A 12,714-nucleotide genomic window follows, 5' to 3' on the forward strand; every position below is an offset into this window, starting at 1 on the left:
GGCCATATCCGACACCATCTTGGTTTCTTTCCACCGCACTCTGCTGCACAGATGTCTTGCATGTTGCGTACATTGAAAACCTCATCAAATGATGTGATAGTATTTGCTTTCAATCCTCAATTTTTTTTTAAATACCAATTATTCTATTTTATCTGGAACCCCTCAACCTTGTTCTCCATCAAGGTTAGACATGCCATTCCAGCCATGGCCTTCCTTCCAGCTTGGGTCTTAACCTCACAGGTCACCAAGCCTGGACTTCTCCTTGCCTCCAGGCAAGCTGCTTTCTGGAGCTTAGTGAACTCTAGGGACCTCTGTCTTGAAAAGTGTGGCTTTTCCTTGTCAATCAGCCATGAACTATCAGAGGGGATTTCTTTGACTCTTAGGGCAGCAGCGTTAGGATCTGAAATATACATGTTCACAATTGAACCTGTGGTTGCTGGCTATACTGTGCTGGTCTCGTGCCATGCATGAATTTGGCAGTCATTTAGGTCTTTGGAAAGAAGGGGAAGGAAAACCAATATTTCTTAGAATACTTCCCTCTCACACATATACATCACCATTTAACACTGCCCTGTGTGGTGCTGATAGATGACAGCCTTCATGGTCTCAAAAACCCTTACACACATTTCATGCCCGAACAATACAGAAGACACACGCGTTTCTGTGCCTTGTAACACATAGACACTAGCTAGGGTGATTTTTTTTTTTCCACACAGAACAAATATTTTTTAAATCAAAGTGAACCACTCAGTCAGTACTGCAGCTGTTGATGAACAGTGATTTGAGCCACAGCTGGGAGAAGTCACTGGCAGTGGGCTCAATCATCCCTGTGGTTGAAATAGGCGTTCAGAGCATCTCTCACAAGTCAGATGTGTTTCCATGGGTACATTCTCTTCCCGTACTCCCTGCCATCTCATTCTGCAAGTGCTGTTATCCTCCATCAAAGGCAAGGCAGCAGAGGCTCAGGGAGTGGCTGAAAATGTGTCAGACCCACCCAGCCAGTTTGGTCCGGCTGACACTGCCTCTCCACTCCTTCTTACTCTGGTCAGCAAACTGGATGTTATTTAACGTCTTGACCTAGATATGGATTTTGGGGACAAGAGTCAGGGATCAAGTCCCAGTTCTGGCCTTTTCCAGTTCTGTGACCTTAGACAGGTCAAGTCTATGCACTGTCTGCAGTTTATGCAGGTGTGTTCACAGTGCAAGCCACCCCATTTCCCAGTCTTTGTTAGAAACCACAGTTTACAAAAGAGGGCAGTAGCTTGAAAGAGACCAGAAAGGTGTAACAGCACAGGAAATGGAAAGTAACTACCAGTTTACTTTCTCTTCTAACCCAGAGCAGGTGTTTTGAGTTTTACAGTATTGTTAGGGAAGCTTTAGCAAGAGGGGAGCCCTTCTCCTAAAACAAAACAAAACAAAACAAAAAACAAAGTGCCTGCTTTTTCAGTTTCCACCAAAGACTCAAGAATTGCATTTTACATTATTGTAAAAAAAATTATAAGCCACATTACTGTTTTTGGAATAACCAAAATTCCTTCCACTTTTCTTTAAAACGTTTGTCCTATGCAGGGGTTGTGGCCATGCATGAGAAACAGCAGGTGGTGCCAGATGACAGGTGGTGTGGGAGCCGTCCCCGGTGGGAGGCGCGAGCTGGCGAGCAGGCTGGCAGCTGCCAGATCTTCTCTGCGCGCTGGCGCCTCGTTCTCAGAAGCTCCGGATCCAGGCACGCGAGGGCTGCTTTTTTCAGCACCACGCTCTGGCTGAGGAGGGAGGACTCCTGTTTGTCCTCCTCCTCTACATATTGGCTTGACTCTGCTCTGACCCCCACCAGTGCCGCACAGTAAGTAGGCATTTGTTTTTGTTGTAACCACTCCCCAGCACCCTCCCAGCCCTTACCACCCTGTCATCCCCACAACTCCGTTTGTCTAATTACGTCCCACCAGCCGGATTGACAGGAGAAATTCAGTTGTGCAGGGCTTTTGAGGGTGCGGTGAAATCAATCCTTGAGTTCAAAGGGAACTGGAGGGAAATAATGTGATTTGTTTATTTAGTTGGCAATCTTGCAATATGGGGGCTGCTAACTTTCCATGAAAAGAAAGAAAGGAAGGAAGAAAGAAAGAAAGAAAGAAAGAAAGAAAGAAAGAAAGAAGGAAGGAAGGAAGGAAGGAAGGAAGGAAGGAAGGAAGGAAGGAAGGAAGGAAGGAAGGAAAGAAAGAAGGAAAGAAAGAAAGAAAGAAAGAAAGAAAGAAAGAAAGAAAGAAAGAAAGAAAGAAAGAAAGAAAGAAAGAAAGAAAGAAAGAAAGAAAGGAAGGAAGGAAGGAAGGAAGGCCCTGGCTATTGAGGAAATGGAGCTATTTCATGGCTGAATAAGGAGATCAGGTTCAAGCCAGCCTCTTTCTGATGTAGAAACCTGGGTCTCGTGTACAATCTACATATTATGTAAAAGAGAGAGAGAGAGAGAGAGAGAGAGAGAGAGAGAGAGAGGGGGGTCTTGAGAGAGAGATTGACTGTATTTAATTGTGTTTTAGAGATTGGTGAAGAAAAGGCAAAATAGCGATGTGGGTGGTGAGATGAAATGTATCTTACTGCAGGGGGCCCAGAATAATGGAGTTTCCTTTTGTGCTAAGAACAATCTTGCCAGTGGGGCTCTAGGGATATGTTAGCCACAGTTTCTTGGTATTTTTTTTAAGCTCATTTAAAAAAAAAATGAAGGTCTGAGGTTTTGGGGGTTTTTTGGTTTGGGGGTTTGGGGGTTTGGGAGGGGCTCCCTAATTCGAGGGTTGGTGAACTCGGTGAGCAGTTAGCACATTCTGATGATTAATGAAGTTTCCCCGGACAATGGGAATCATGTCAGGAAATCTAGTGGGAGATTGATGGCTGTTGCCAGGTTGAATGCTGCTGCAGTTGAGCTGTCTCAGACCGTCCTCAGCCCCTCACATTCCCACTGTAACCAGAATCCTGCTGCTTGCCTTAGGTCTGGAATAAAAGCAGAAGCATGGTGAAGCTGAACAGCAACCCTGGAGAGAAGGGGGCCAAGCCGCCTTCCGTGGAGGATGGTTTCCAGACCGTCCCTCTCATCACGCCCTTGGAGGTTAATCATTTGCAGCTGGCTGCTCCCGAGAAGGTAACCGGGTGATCTTCCTTTCCTTGTCCCCCAGGCTACCCTAACCCAGGAACCCAAGCAGCAAAAGATTTTTTTTTTTTTACCCCTTCAAATCCTTTCATTCTTCCAGCCACCAAACAGGCTCCCTTCCTTGGAAAATATTGTGTCCAGAGATGAGACATTTCTTGTGTTATTGCAGATTTATGGTGTTTGCTCATAATCTACACATACAGGCAAACAAATTAATGTTCTCTTGTTAAGATTTTAGCATGGTAGATGAATACACATAAGCTTCTATGCAGTGATGAAGGGGGAAAGGCTTGTCTTCATTTTCTTGAGGTGTTTTGAAAATGGATTGGTATAGCTAGGAAGGCAGAGACTTGGACTCGCTCAATCCAGCAACTCAGTTTGCCTCTGCCGAGCTCTTGCCCCTTTGCAAGGAGTTGGTTATAAAAAGATAAACTTTTAAAAACCCTTCTTCAAAGGAACCCAGTGCATCGTGGTAAATGCTGGACCCAACCATCACAATGGGGGGGGGGGCTGGGGTATGAGAGGGAAGGCAGTATAGATGAGCTGCAGGGGAGAAGATGGGGTAGGAGAGGGAAGGCAGGATAGACGGACGAGCTGCAGGAGAGAACATCCAAATTGGAGTTTTAAAGGTAAGTAAAAGCTGTACCAGTTTGAAGTGGAAGAAAAATAGGGTATTTAAGGCAAAGGTGAAAGAGAATGCGCCCAGTGTGGGAAGCTCCTGTGGACACCGTGGCTGCAGGAGAATGTCCGGGAGACGGGGCTGGGAAGCAGCCTCTGGCTGATGCCACATCTCCTGATTTGAATAATGGAGGTGGCAGAGGGGTGTCATCCCACAAACATAGGTAGGAGAGAGTGTGTAAGGTCTGCCTGAGAGAGCTGAGGCTTTAGGCAGTGAGCTATTGCACGTGGTCTCGAGAGGTTTATGTGTGTGTGTGTGGGGGGGGGGACCCTGCTCCCAGACTGGAGGCTAAACAATAGATCATCCATCCGCTCGATTTATTTCATTGGCATCTCCAGGAGGGCATTGTGTGTCCATCCAATCAATGAAGAGGAACTAAATCGAGATAAGGAGCTGGCTGATTGGCTGGGCTGAGTCATTTGTTTTGAAAGCAGAGAGGTTTTTGACAGAAGAATGTGTCAGGGTGGGTGGTAGAAATGGAGTTGTTGAGCTAACCTCAGAAACTAAGGAAGCCTTTAGGAATGAGCTTTGAGCACGCAATTGCTGCTAAGGAAACGTGAAGAGATGGTTTTGAGAACTCGCCTCAGACACAGCAGACACACTCAGGATTTCTGCTTGTTTGTTGTGAACTTCATATTGGAAACACCAGGCGATTTAGAAAGTCCTGTTATTGAGGTCACCCCCACCCCCGGAGCAATTCTGTCAACATTTCTGGGGTGAGATCCAGTCACCAGCACAGATGCAGTCTCCTCAACTCCCATGACCAACCCCCATGTGTGGCCAGTTGAGTAACTGTTTCAGACCCATAACACACCTGCGAGTCTTGGAAATTCAAATTATGTGCCAAAGTTTGGGTGGTCCAAAGGCATGGAAAGATGAAATGAAAATGTTTGGACCTGAATCCAGGTGTCCAGTTTGTGAAGGAGAAAACAATTGTCTTGCAATTCTGCAAGTTAGTAGCCACATGTGCATGTCTGAGAAAGAGACAATGGAGGCTACCCCCTCAAAACCTTCCACATCATTACAGGCTATCTAGAGAGTAGTGTGCCCTCTCTCCCTTTACTCTACTAATTCCTTCTGAGAGCTTTCTTTTCTCCCTTCAGTCCAGATGTGCCAGGAAGTCACCCCAAAGCCAGCACTGTCAGCTGTCTCATAGTGTACACCTAAAGATGCAGTGAGGCCCTGCAGGGTCACGCTGCACACTCCCTGTGGGTCTCCTGGGTGGCTGTTGGTTTCCCCTTCTGTGGAGCAAAGAAGTTCATACATCAGGCTGTCAGAACAAAATCAGATGTGGCATCAGACATCAAGTGGCCCAAAGCCAAATATAACAGAGGAGTAAGTAATATGTTCCAGTGCTTTTCAAAACGCCAAGTACTGTTCCAGGTGTGTGCAAGCATGTGTGCTCACACACACAGCACATTGCGCACACACCAAACATTGTACACACACACCACATGTGCACATACACATGTACTCTTAAGCATACATATACATCCCACATGCAGGTGTGTATGCACACATGCACGTACACACACACACACATGCATGCACATACAATTTTTTATTTCAGTCTCTCACTAATGAGCAGAACCTGGAAAAGGAGTAGTTGCTTTGACCAAGTGTTTAAGGAAATTGAAACATAGACTGGTAATGTAACTTCTCAAAACAAAGTTGGTTAAGCACCCTGGATGTAGCTGGGCAGTGTTGTTCCAGAACCTTCCACTTCAGAAACACAGAGTGAAGTGGTCTGAGACTCCACAGGTTTGATCTCTGTTTCTAAGTCAGGACCCCACAATATGGATCAGTTCTCTCTTAGGTCCCAGTATTCTCTGAGTAGGGAATTTGTCTCATTCTATAGATCGGGCTGACTGGTGGATCACAGGGGTCCATCAGACCCTGCTACCCAAGCACTGGATTAAAGTTCTGTGCCACTGTGCCAGGCTCCCTGGTACATTCCTTAACCTACCCCAGACTTGGCCTCCTTGTATGTAAAGTGGAGATAGCATTGGAATACACTGAGGGGCTATGAGAGACGGGGTGAAGTGAGCCCTTTGATTAGGTCCCAGTGGGACAGGGTTTGAAGCTAAGATAGTATCAATCACTTGGGCCCTGTGTGAAATTATGGTTTTCCCTTTGGAAACTCCAAGACACGAAGTGTGCTTGCTAAGTAACATGGAAAGCCATCTTTGGGTCTATTAACTTTAGTGTTGTGGCATACAAGCATTAGAAACCCCTTTGGAGGGGTGGCTAACAAGGTGGCTTGGTGCTTAGGAGTGGTTTCTGGTCTTACAGAGGACTCAAGCTCGAGTCCCAGCACCCACATTAGGCAGCTCACAACCACCTGTAACTTCAGACACGATCTGGCATCCTTTTCTGGCCTCTATGGGCACACACACTCACACTCACACACACACACACACACACACACACACACACACACACACACACACACACACACACACACAAGAAAAGAAAAGACTTTGACCATCATGGAAAGGATGAATATCTTAGTCTGTTTTGTTCCTTTTTTCTGCATATTTTAAATCATTCCTTGGGAATTTCATGTATATACAAAATGTATTTTGATCATATACCCCCCTTCCAACTCCCCCTAGACCCCTTCCAAAATGACTTCCTCCCAACTTCAGCCCTCTCTTTCTTCTTTTTAAAAATAATCCACAGGGTCCAGTTAATGTTGTCCAAATGCACATAAGTGTAGGGACCATCCACTGTGGACACAGGGAACCTACTAGTGGCCATGTTCACAAATGAAAATGACTTCTTTGCCCAGCAACTATCAACTGCCAATCCTACTCACCCATGGGTGGGGCTTCATGAGCCTCTCCTGCATCCCTGCTGGAACCTTGCTTAGTCTGTTTTTTTGTTGTCAATCAGAAACCTAGGGCTGGATACTTTGCAAAGAGCTGTGGCTAACTCAGTTTTAGAGACTAGCGGTCCAGAAAGCACAGTCCCAGCCATGACTGTATCCAGAACATGGCAGGGACATCATGTTGTGAGCATGAAGAAGACAGACCAATCATGTCATGAAGACAAAGGCTTACTTGGCTCTCTGAGGAATTAACTGGACACCCAGAAGAACCACATCCATTCCTTCTGAGGGAACTCTCCCTGCCCTCAGATGTCCTCATTCTCTTTCACTGGACTCTGCCTCTTAAATGTTCTGGATCTCTCAACATAGCTATCCTAAGGACCCAGTTCCAACACAGGATCCTTTGGGAGACACACAGGCTATAGCTAAACCATAGTACCTAGACTCAGAGTCCATTCTAGGTGGAGTCCTGGGATGGTTCCCTAAGATAACACTCCCTGAGCAGTGTGGCTGAGGTTGGTGGCTGCCTCAGGAGACAGTGGTCTGGCTTCATAGGTCATTATCTGTATCTTTTGCATGTCACCCAAAGCTCTACACTTGCTTTTAAGATGTTTTCTCAGAGCCGTGACCTGTCTCTTCCCTATGTGACGCCAACCTCAATCCCTTACCTTGGCACTCCAGATCTTTTGTTATACAATTCCCATTTCTTGTATTCTCACTTTGTTTTCCCAAAACCAGTATGCCACCCCTCCATGAACAGCAACTCCTTACAGACGTTCCTCTGACTTCTATGTGGACATTCGGCAATATCTGAAGACATCTTTGTTAACTATAGCTGGAAGGGTGGTTCTATTGGTGTCTAGTGTCAGGGATGCTGCTCTGTGCACTGTAGTGCACATGATTCCTCCCGTCTGCTCTCCAAAAGAATTATTCTGCCCCAAATGCCAACAGAGCCTACATGGAAACCAAGGCTCAGGTCCATGGAGTGGCCAATCTAAATATCACAGACAAGGAGTCTTGGAAGCCTCGTCTTCATGACACCCAAACTTTTTCCTATAATGTCCCATGCTCTTCAGGATGTTGGCTCTACTCCTCCCTCAACATGTCCTTTTTAGCTGTGCTGGTTTGACAGGGCAATATATCCATCTTCTTAAGCTACGTTCTAGCAGGAGTTCCCTTGGACATCTTTCCTGACCACCATCAAGTATAGTGGTGGTTGTAACAATTTCACTGGAAGCTACTCACTCATTTTTCCACCCACCCAGAAAATCCTGTGCTTATTTAAGTAAACATACACAGCCATGGAAAGACATGAAGAAGGTGGGTGGGAGATGCTAGAAGATAGGGAGACTTAGGAGATGAGAGTGAGAAGGGGAGCATCAGGTAGGGCTGTGTAAGAGGGAGGGGTTTAATTCAGGAAGGGAGTAGGATCTGGAGTCCCATTGGGTCACTGGCATGAGCAGCCTTAGTCCTACCACACAGTAGGAGAAGGAAATTTTTAATAGGATCTCCTCTTCTGTGTTTAAGAATCAATGTGTGGGAAAATAGACTCAAAACCAAACAGGCAAGTGTCTTCCGAGTCATGAGTAGGATCTCCTGAAAGGTTGGTGTGGCGTTTGATTGAGAGTGGCTCCCGTAGGCTCATAGATTTGAATGCTTGGGTTCTAGTTGGTGGAACTGTTTAGGAAGGATCAGGAAGTGTGGCCTTGTTGGAGGGGGTGTGTCACAGTTTCAAAAGTCCACACCATTCTCAGTCAGTCCACTCTCTGCCTCCTGCTTGTAGATCAAGAAAAAATCCTCTTAGCTACTGCTCTAGCCTGCCTACCTGCCACCATGCTCCAAAACATAATAATCATGGACTCACCCTCTGAAACTGTAAGCCCTAATAAATTCTCTGTTCTATATGTTGCCTTGATCATGGTGTCTCTTCATAGTGATAGAAAAATAACAAAGACAGTTGGGACATCCAATTCTACCTCTGGAGCCTTCTCACCATAAAGAAACAGGTGCTCTGGAAAATGCTGTGAGGTTTTCTACCCATGATTCCCACTTTGCAAATGCAGAAGTGGGTTCAGAGAATAGACCTATTGTCTCAGTACTCACCCAAAGAAAATGGCAGCTGAACTCTACATGTAGATATCCTGGAGATGCCATCAAGTGCATGTCAGGGCTGTAGAAAGCAGAGCACAGAAAGATACCCCCACCTCAGCAAAGCCCCATGTCAATCACAGTCACAATCAAAGCTTGCTGAGTCAGCTCCAGGCTCCAGCCACACTCTTTTATTTTCCACTAACTGTTAAATCTTCATGAAGAAGGAGCCTCAACCACATTTAAGAGGAGAGGAATAGAGATATTCTGAAATCAACTATTGGCATCTGACCTGAAATTTATGGTACAGCACATACTCTTTATAATCCCGGAGACCTGGGTTCAAATCTTTGCTAAGCTGCTTATTTTCTGTGAGACTTCGTGTAGGTTGTTCAGCCTCTCTGGAATTCATGTTGTTGGAGCTGTGAGGTGGGCATAACCTTCACCTAATAGATTACTTACTGTCTGGGGGGGGGGATGTGAAAATTATCTAATGGGCCTCACTCGGACATGACCCAGAGGTGGTCCATTGATCCAGTTTCCTTTCTTTATCTGTACACTCAGAATATTTCACCTAATGTGGTGTGTTATGGAAGAAGACTGTAAAAGACAAATGTGTGGGAGTTACGAGCTTCAAGAGTGAGGCTGGGCGAGATGGGACTCACACAGGGCAGACCTGAAAGAATCGTGGGCAGAGGAGGTGACTTGCCCATCCAGAGGCAGCCTTCCTATCTTCCTTTCCTCCTTGAGACACAGGGCATGAGAAATGTCAGCCTCTCTCCAGGGAGAAGCTCCACCCACTCCCCAGGACAGCCTCTCTCTCCCATCCATTCCTCTACAGAGAAGCTCCACCCACTCCCCAGGACAGCCTCTCTCTCCCATCCATTCCTCTACAGAGAAGCTCCACCCACTCCCCAGGACAGCCTCTCTCTCCCATCCATCCCTCTACAGAGAAGCTCCACCCACTCCCCAGGACAGCCTCTCTCTCCCATCCATCCCTCTACAGAGAAGCTCCCCAGAGGCTTCTGAGCTTTCCACACTGGGTGAGGCTCAAGCAGTTCCCGAAAATAGGTACAAAGCGATCAATAAACATAGTAAAGATTCTTGGGAATTTAAAAACATAACTTTAAACAAAAAAATATTTATAATGCTTATGTTGGTAATTTTTGGAAAAACATAATACAGGCTTTTGTGAACGTCAAACTTAGTATTTTTCTTCCATTCTTTTTAAGTTAGCAGACAGTGATGGCTCTCACTGTGCCACTTTCCTATGTACATGTCTGTATATTTTGTTCTTATTCATCCTTACTGTCCTTCCCATACCTGCTCCCTCCTCTGCTAAATCCTTTCTCCCTCTTAGTAGTCGTCTGCTTTTTTTTTTTTAATTTTTTTATTTTCTCTGTGTGCATGCTTTGTCTGCATGTATTTCTGTGCCTAGTGTCTATGGTGACCAGAAAAGGGTGTGTTGGATCCCTGGAACTGGAGTTACAGACAATACTGAGCCACCAATGTAGGTGCTGGCAATCAAACCCTTGTCTTCTTGAAGAGCAGCCAGTGTTCTGAACCACTGAGCCGCCTCTCTAGCTCCTCTCTCTTCTGCTTTTAGGTCATATGCATTATCTAACATCCCTGCTGTTTCTCCGTTAGATCCCTTCCTCCTGCTCTTACTCCATTCTTGTTGGCTGCGTAACCAATGCAGAGAGAGTCCTTCTGCAGTTATTTGACATTGTTTATAACATTAAACTGCATATATCACCTGGCTTTTGTGCTTCTTATTGTTAGGAATATATCCTATGAGCATTTTTTTTCCAGTTATACAACACCCTTTAGATATCACCAAAAAACTGGGACTGATTTGGACTGTTGAGAAGAAAGGGTTAGTTAAGTGAACACTGATGTAAAATGGAAAACTATGAGCAACTGGTGTGAGGGTGAGGCAGAGAGGCTTGGGGGAAAGGGCAACTGCAGCTCACTCCGTGAGAACATAGTCTAAGATGGTGGCATGCGGTCTCACGTACAAAAACAACATGCATAAGTTCTAGTCTCTTTTATTTATGTTTTATGTATTGTTGGTACTTGAAAACTGAACATATTGGGGGGCGCAAAACTGTGATTTTAAATTATGTGTGTGGGTATATACAGCAGCACCATATTCTCCGAGGCTGGAGGAAGATGTTGGATGCCCTGGAGCTGGAGTTATAGATACCACCTGATACGGGTGCTGGAGACCAAACTCTGGTCCTCTAGAGGAGCAGTAGGAACTCTTAAATGGTCTCTCCAATCCCCAAAATGTGATGTTTTGATACGTGTATACATTATATAATAAAATATACACAATAGATACTATTTAGCAATACGAGATTAAAATCTTTTCAGTCTTGGAGGGCAGACAGTATGTGTGTGCTTTGGTTGCTAAGAGAGTGACGTTGATGGAGTCCATTGAAGACCTTTGTCTATAATTTTCAGTTTTGTAACCATGAACACACACCAAACTTTTGTTTTAAAAAGACGTTCCCATCTCACCAAAGGTGAAGCAGCGTGGGAGGGTGGACGTGACTTGCTCTCTTCTGCTCGGGTGAGCCCCTGTGGAGAGCTGTTGAGCTGAGAGCTGAGGCACTGAATTGAGGTGATGCTGGCCACGCTGATTTATATTTTGTCTCTAAGAAAGCAAAGGCCTGGCAAAGAAAAGAGCCCTGGAAAGAGCCCAGAGCAGAGTGGCAGCTTCATATTAGCGTTCTGGGTTTGACTCATCCTGCTGTGTGATGTGAGCCAAATGTCTCCCTTCTTTTTACGCCAATCTCCCACTGTGAAATTGATGGCTCTGTATAGACTGCCACTAGATCTTTGAGCACAGGCTCCAGGTCCAGCTTTCAAGATCACAGGGGAAGATTTAATCCTGGGGGGAGGGGGGCAGTGTGAGGTGAGGGGGCGAGGGGGGCAGAGGTGAGGAGCAGAGAAGGCAAACGGGAGGATCTGAGTGAGGACTCCGCCCCCATCTGGCAACGTGGCCTCTTTGGCCTCCCTTCCTTTGTCTCCAGTGCCCTGGGGACCAGAGTGGTGAGGTGACAACTGACTGGATTCAGCACAGCCTCATAGCGACCAGTGAGGGTTGTGGTCTCAATCTTCTCTGGGCCAGATGCTCACCCATAGCAGAGTCGGTGAGAAGGCTAAAGTTCAAAAACGCAGACTTTGGCACAGGGCCAAGCACCTGGAGTAGTGGTACTTTTAAAAAGTGGTGATTGACAGAAAGAGCTCAATGTTGTTGTTTGCTCATTGGCTCAACCAGTTCCCACTCTCGGATTTGGACTAAAACTCCTCAACAGGAAAATAGGAAGGCTAGCAATGACTTTGACAGGGGTGGGGGTGGGGGTGGGGGTGGGGGGAATGCAGACTCAAGGACTGGAAAGAAAAGTGAAAATTAAAGCAGCAGCCGGGGCGGTGGTTGTGCACTGAGCGGCAGAAGCAGGCAGATCTCTAAGTTCAAGGCCAGCCAGAACTACACAGAGAAATCTGCCTTGAAAAATAAACACAAAAAAGGAAGGAAGGAAGGAAGGAAGGAAGGAAGGAAGGAAGGAAGGAAGGAAGGAAGGAAGGAAGGAAGAAAAAATTAAAGCAGGCCTCCACGGTGGAGTTTCCACCTGATGTGCCTGCAGCCTCTCACCCTGCGGCAGGGATGAGCCTTGGCTACAGGGAAGGTCTATTTTTGGCTTAGGCAAGCCCAACTCATAAAAACACAATCTTGCTCCTTGTCAGCACTTCTGCGCTTTCGTTTATTGTTCCTGCCAATCCTGGGGACTCACCATGTGGGAACCTCTTCATTATTGATAATCCAGGGAGGTAGTATTTTAAAATTTTATGATCTGCACTTTGAGCCATCTGAACCACCATGTAGTCTGGCCTTGCCAGTGAAGTGGAGGTGGAGAGGACAGAAGCAGGAGAGGGGATAGGGCATCCTTTGGAAATTAATAATTTATCCCATTTCTC

The 12,714-nt window shown here is 46.0% G+C and overlaps 1 protein-coding gene across 5 annotated transcripts in view; it reads left to right on the plus strand.

Moving 5' to 3' along the window:
• Positions 1–947: 947 nt before the first annotated feature.
• Positions 948–12,714, plus strand: part of Nsg2 (neuron specific gene family member 2) — a 59,508-nt gene continuing 47,741 nt past the window's right edge. For 2 of the 5 annotated variants that reach the window (NM_008741.4, NM_001347080.1), the window contains exons 1-2: positions 1,663–1,840; positions 2,975–3,124. In NM_008741.4, coding sequence (NP_032767.1) covers positions 2,996–3,124 — 129 coding nt within the window. In that variant the 5' untranslated portion in view covers positions 1,663–1,840; positions 2,975–2,995. Of the gene's footprint in view, positions 1,045–1,569; positions 1,841–1,943; positions 1,986–2,520; positions 2,559–2,974; positions 3,125–12,714 lie in introns of those variants that run through there. The other 3 variants (XM_030245647.1, NM_001290680.1, NM_001290681.1) reach the window with 3 other exon arrangements.

Source organism: Mus musculus, chromosome 11 (genome assembly GCF_000001635.26).
Source record: "Mus musculus strain C57BL/6J chromosome 11, GRCm38.p6 C57BL/6J".
NCBI classification, from domain to species: Eukaryota; Metazoa; Chordata; class Mammalia; order Rodentia; family Muridae; genus Mus; species Mus musculus.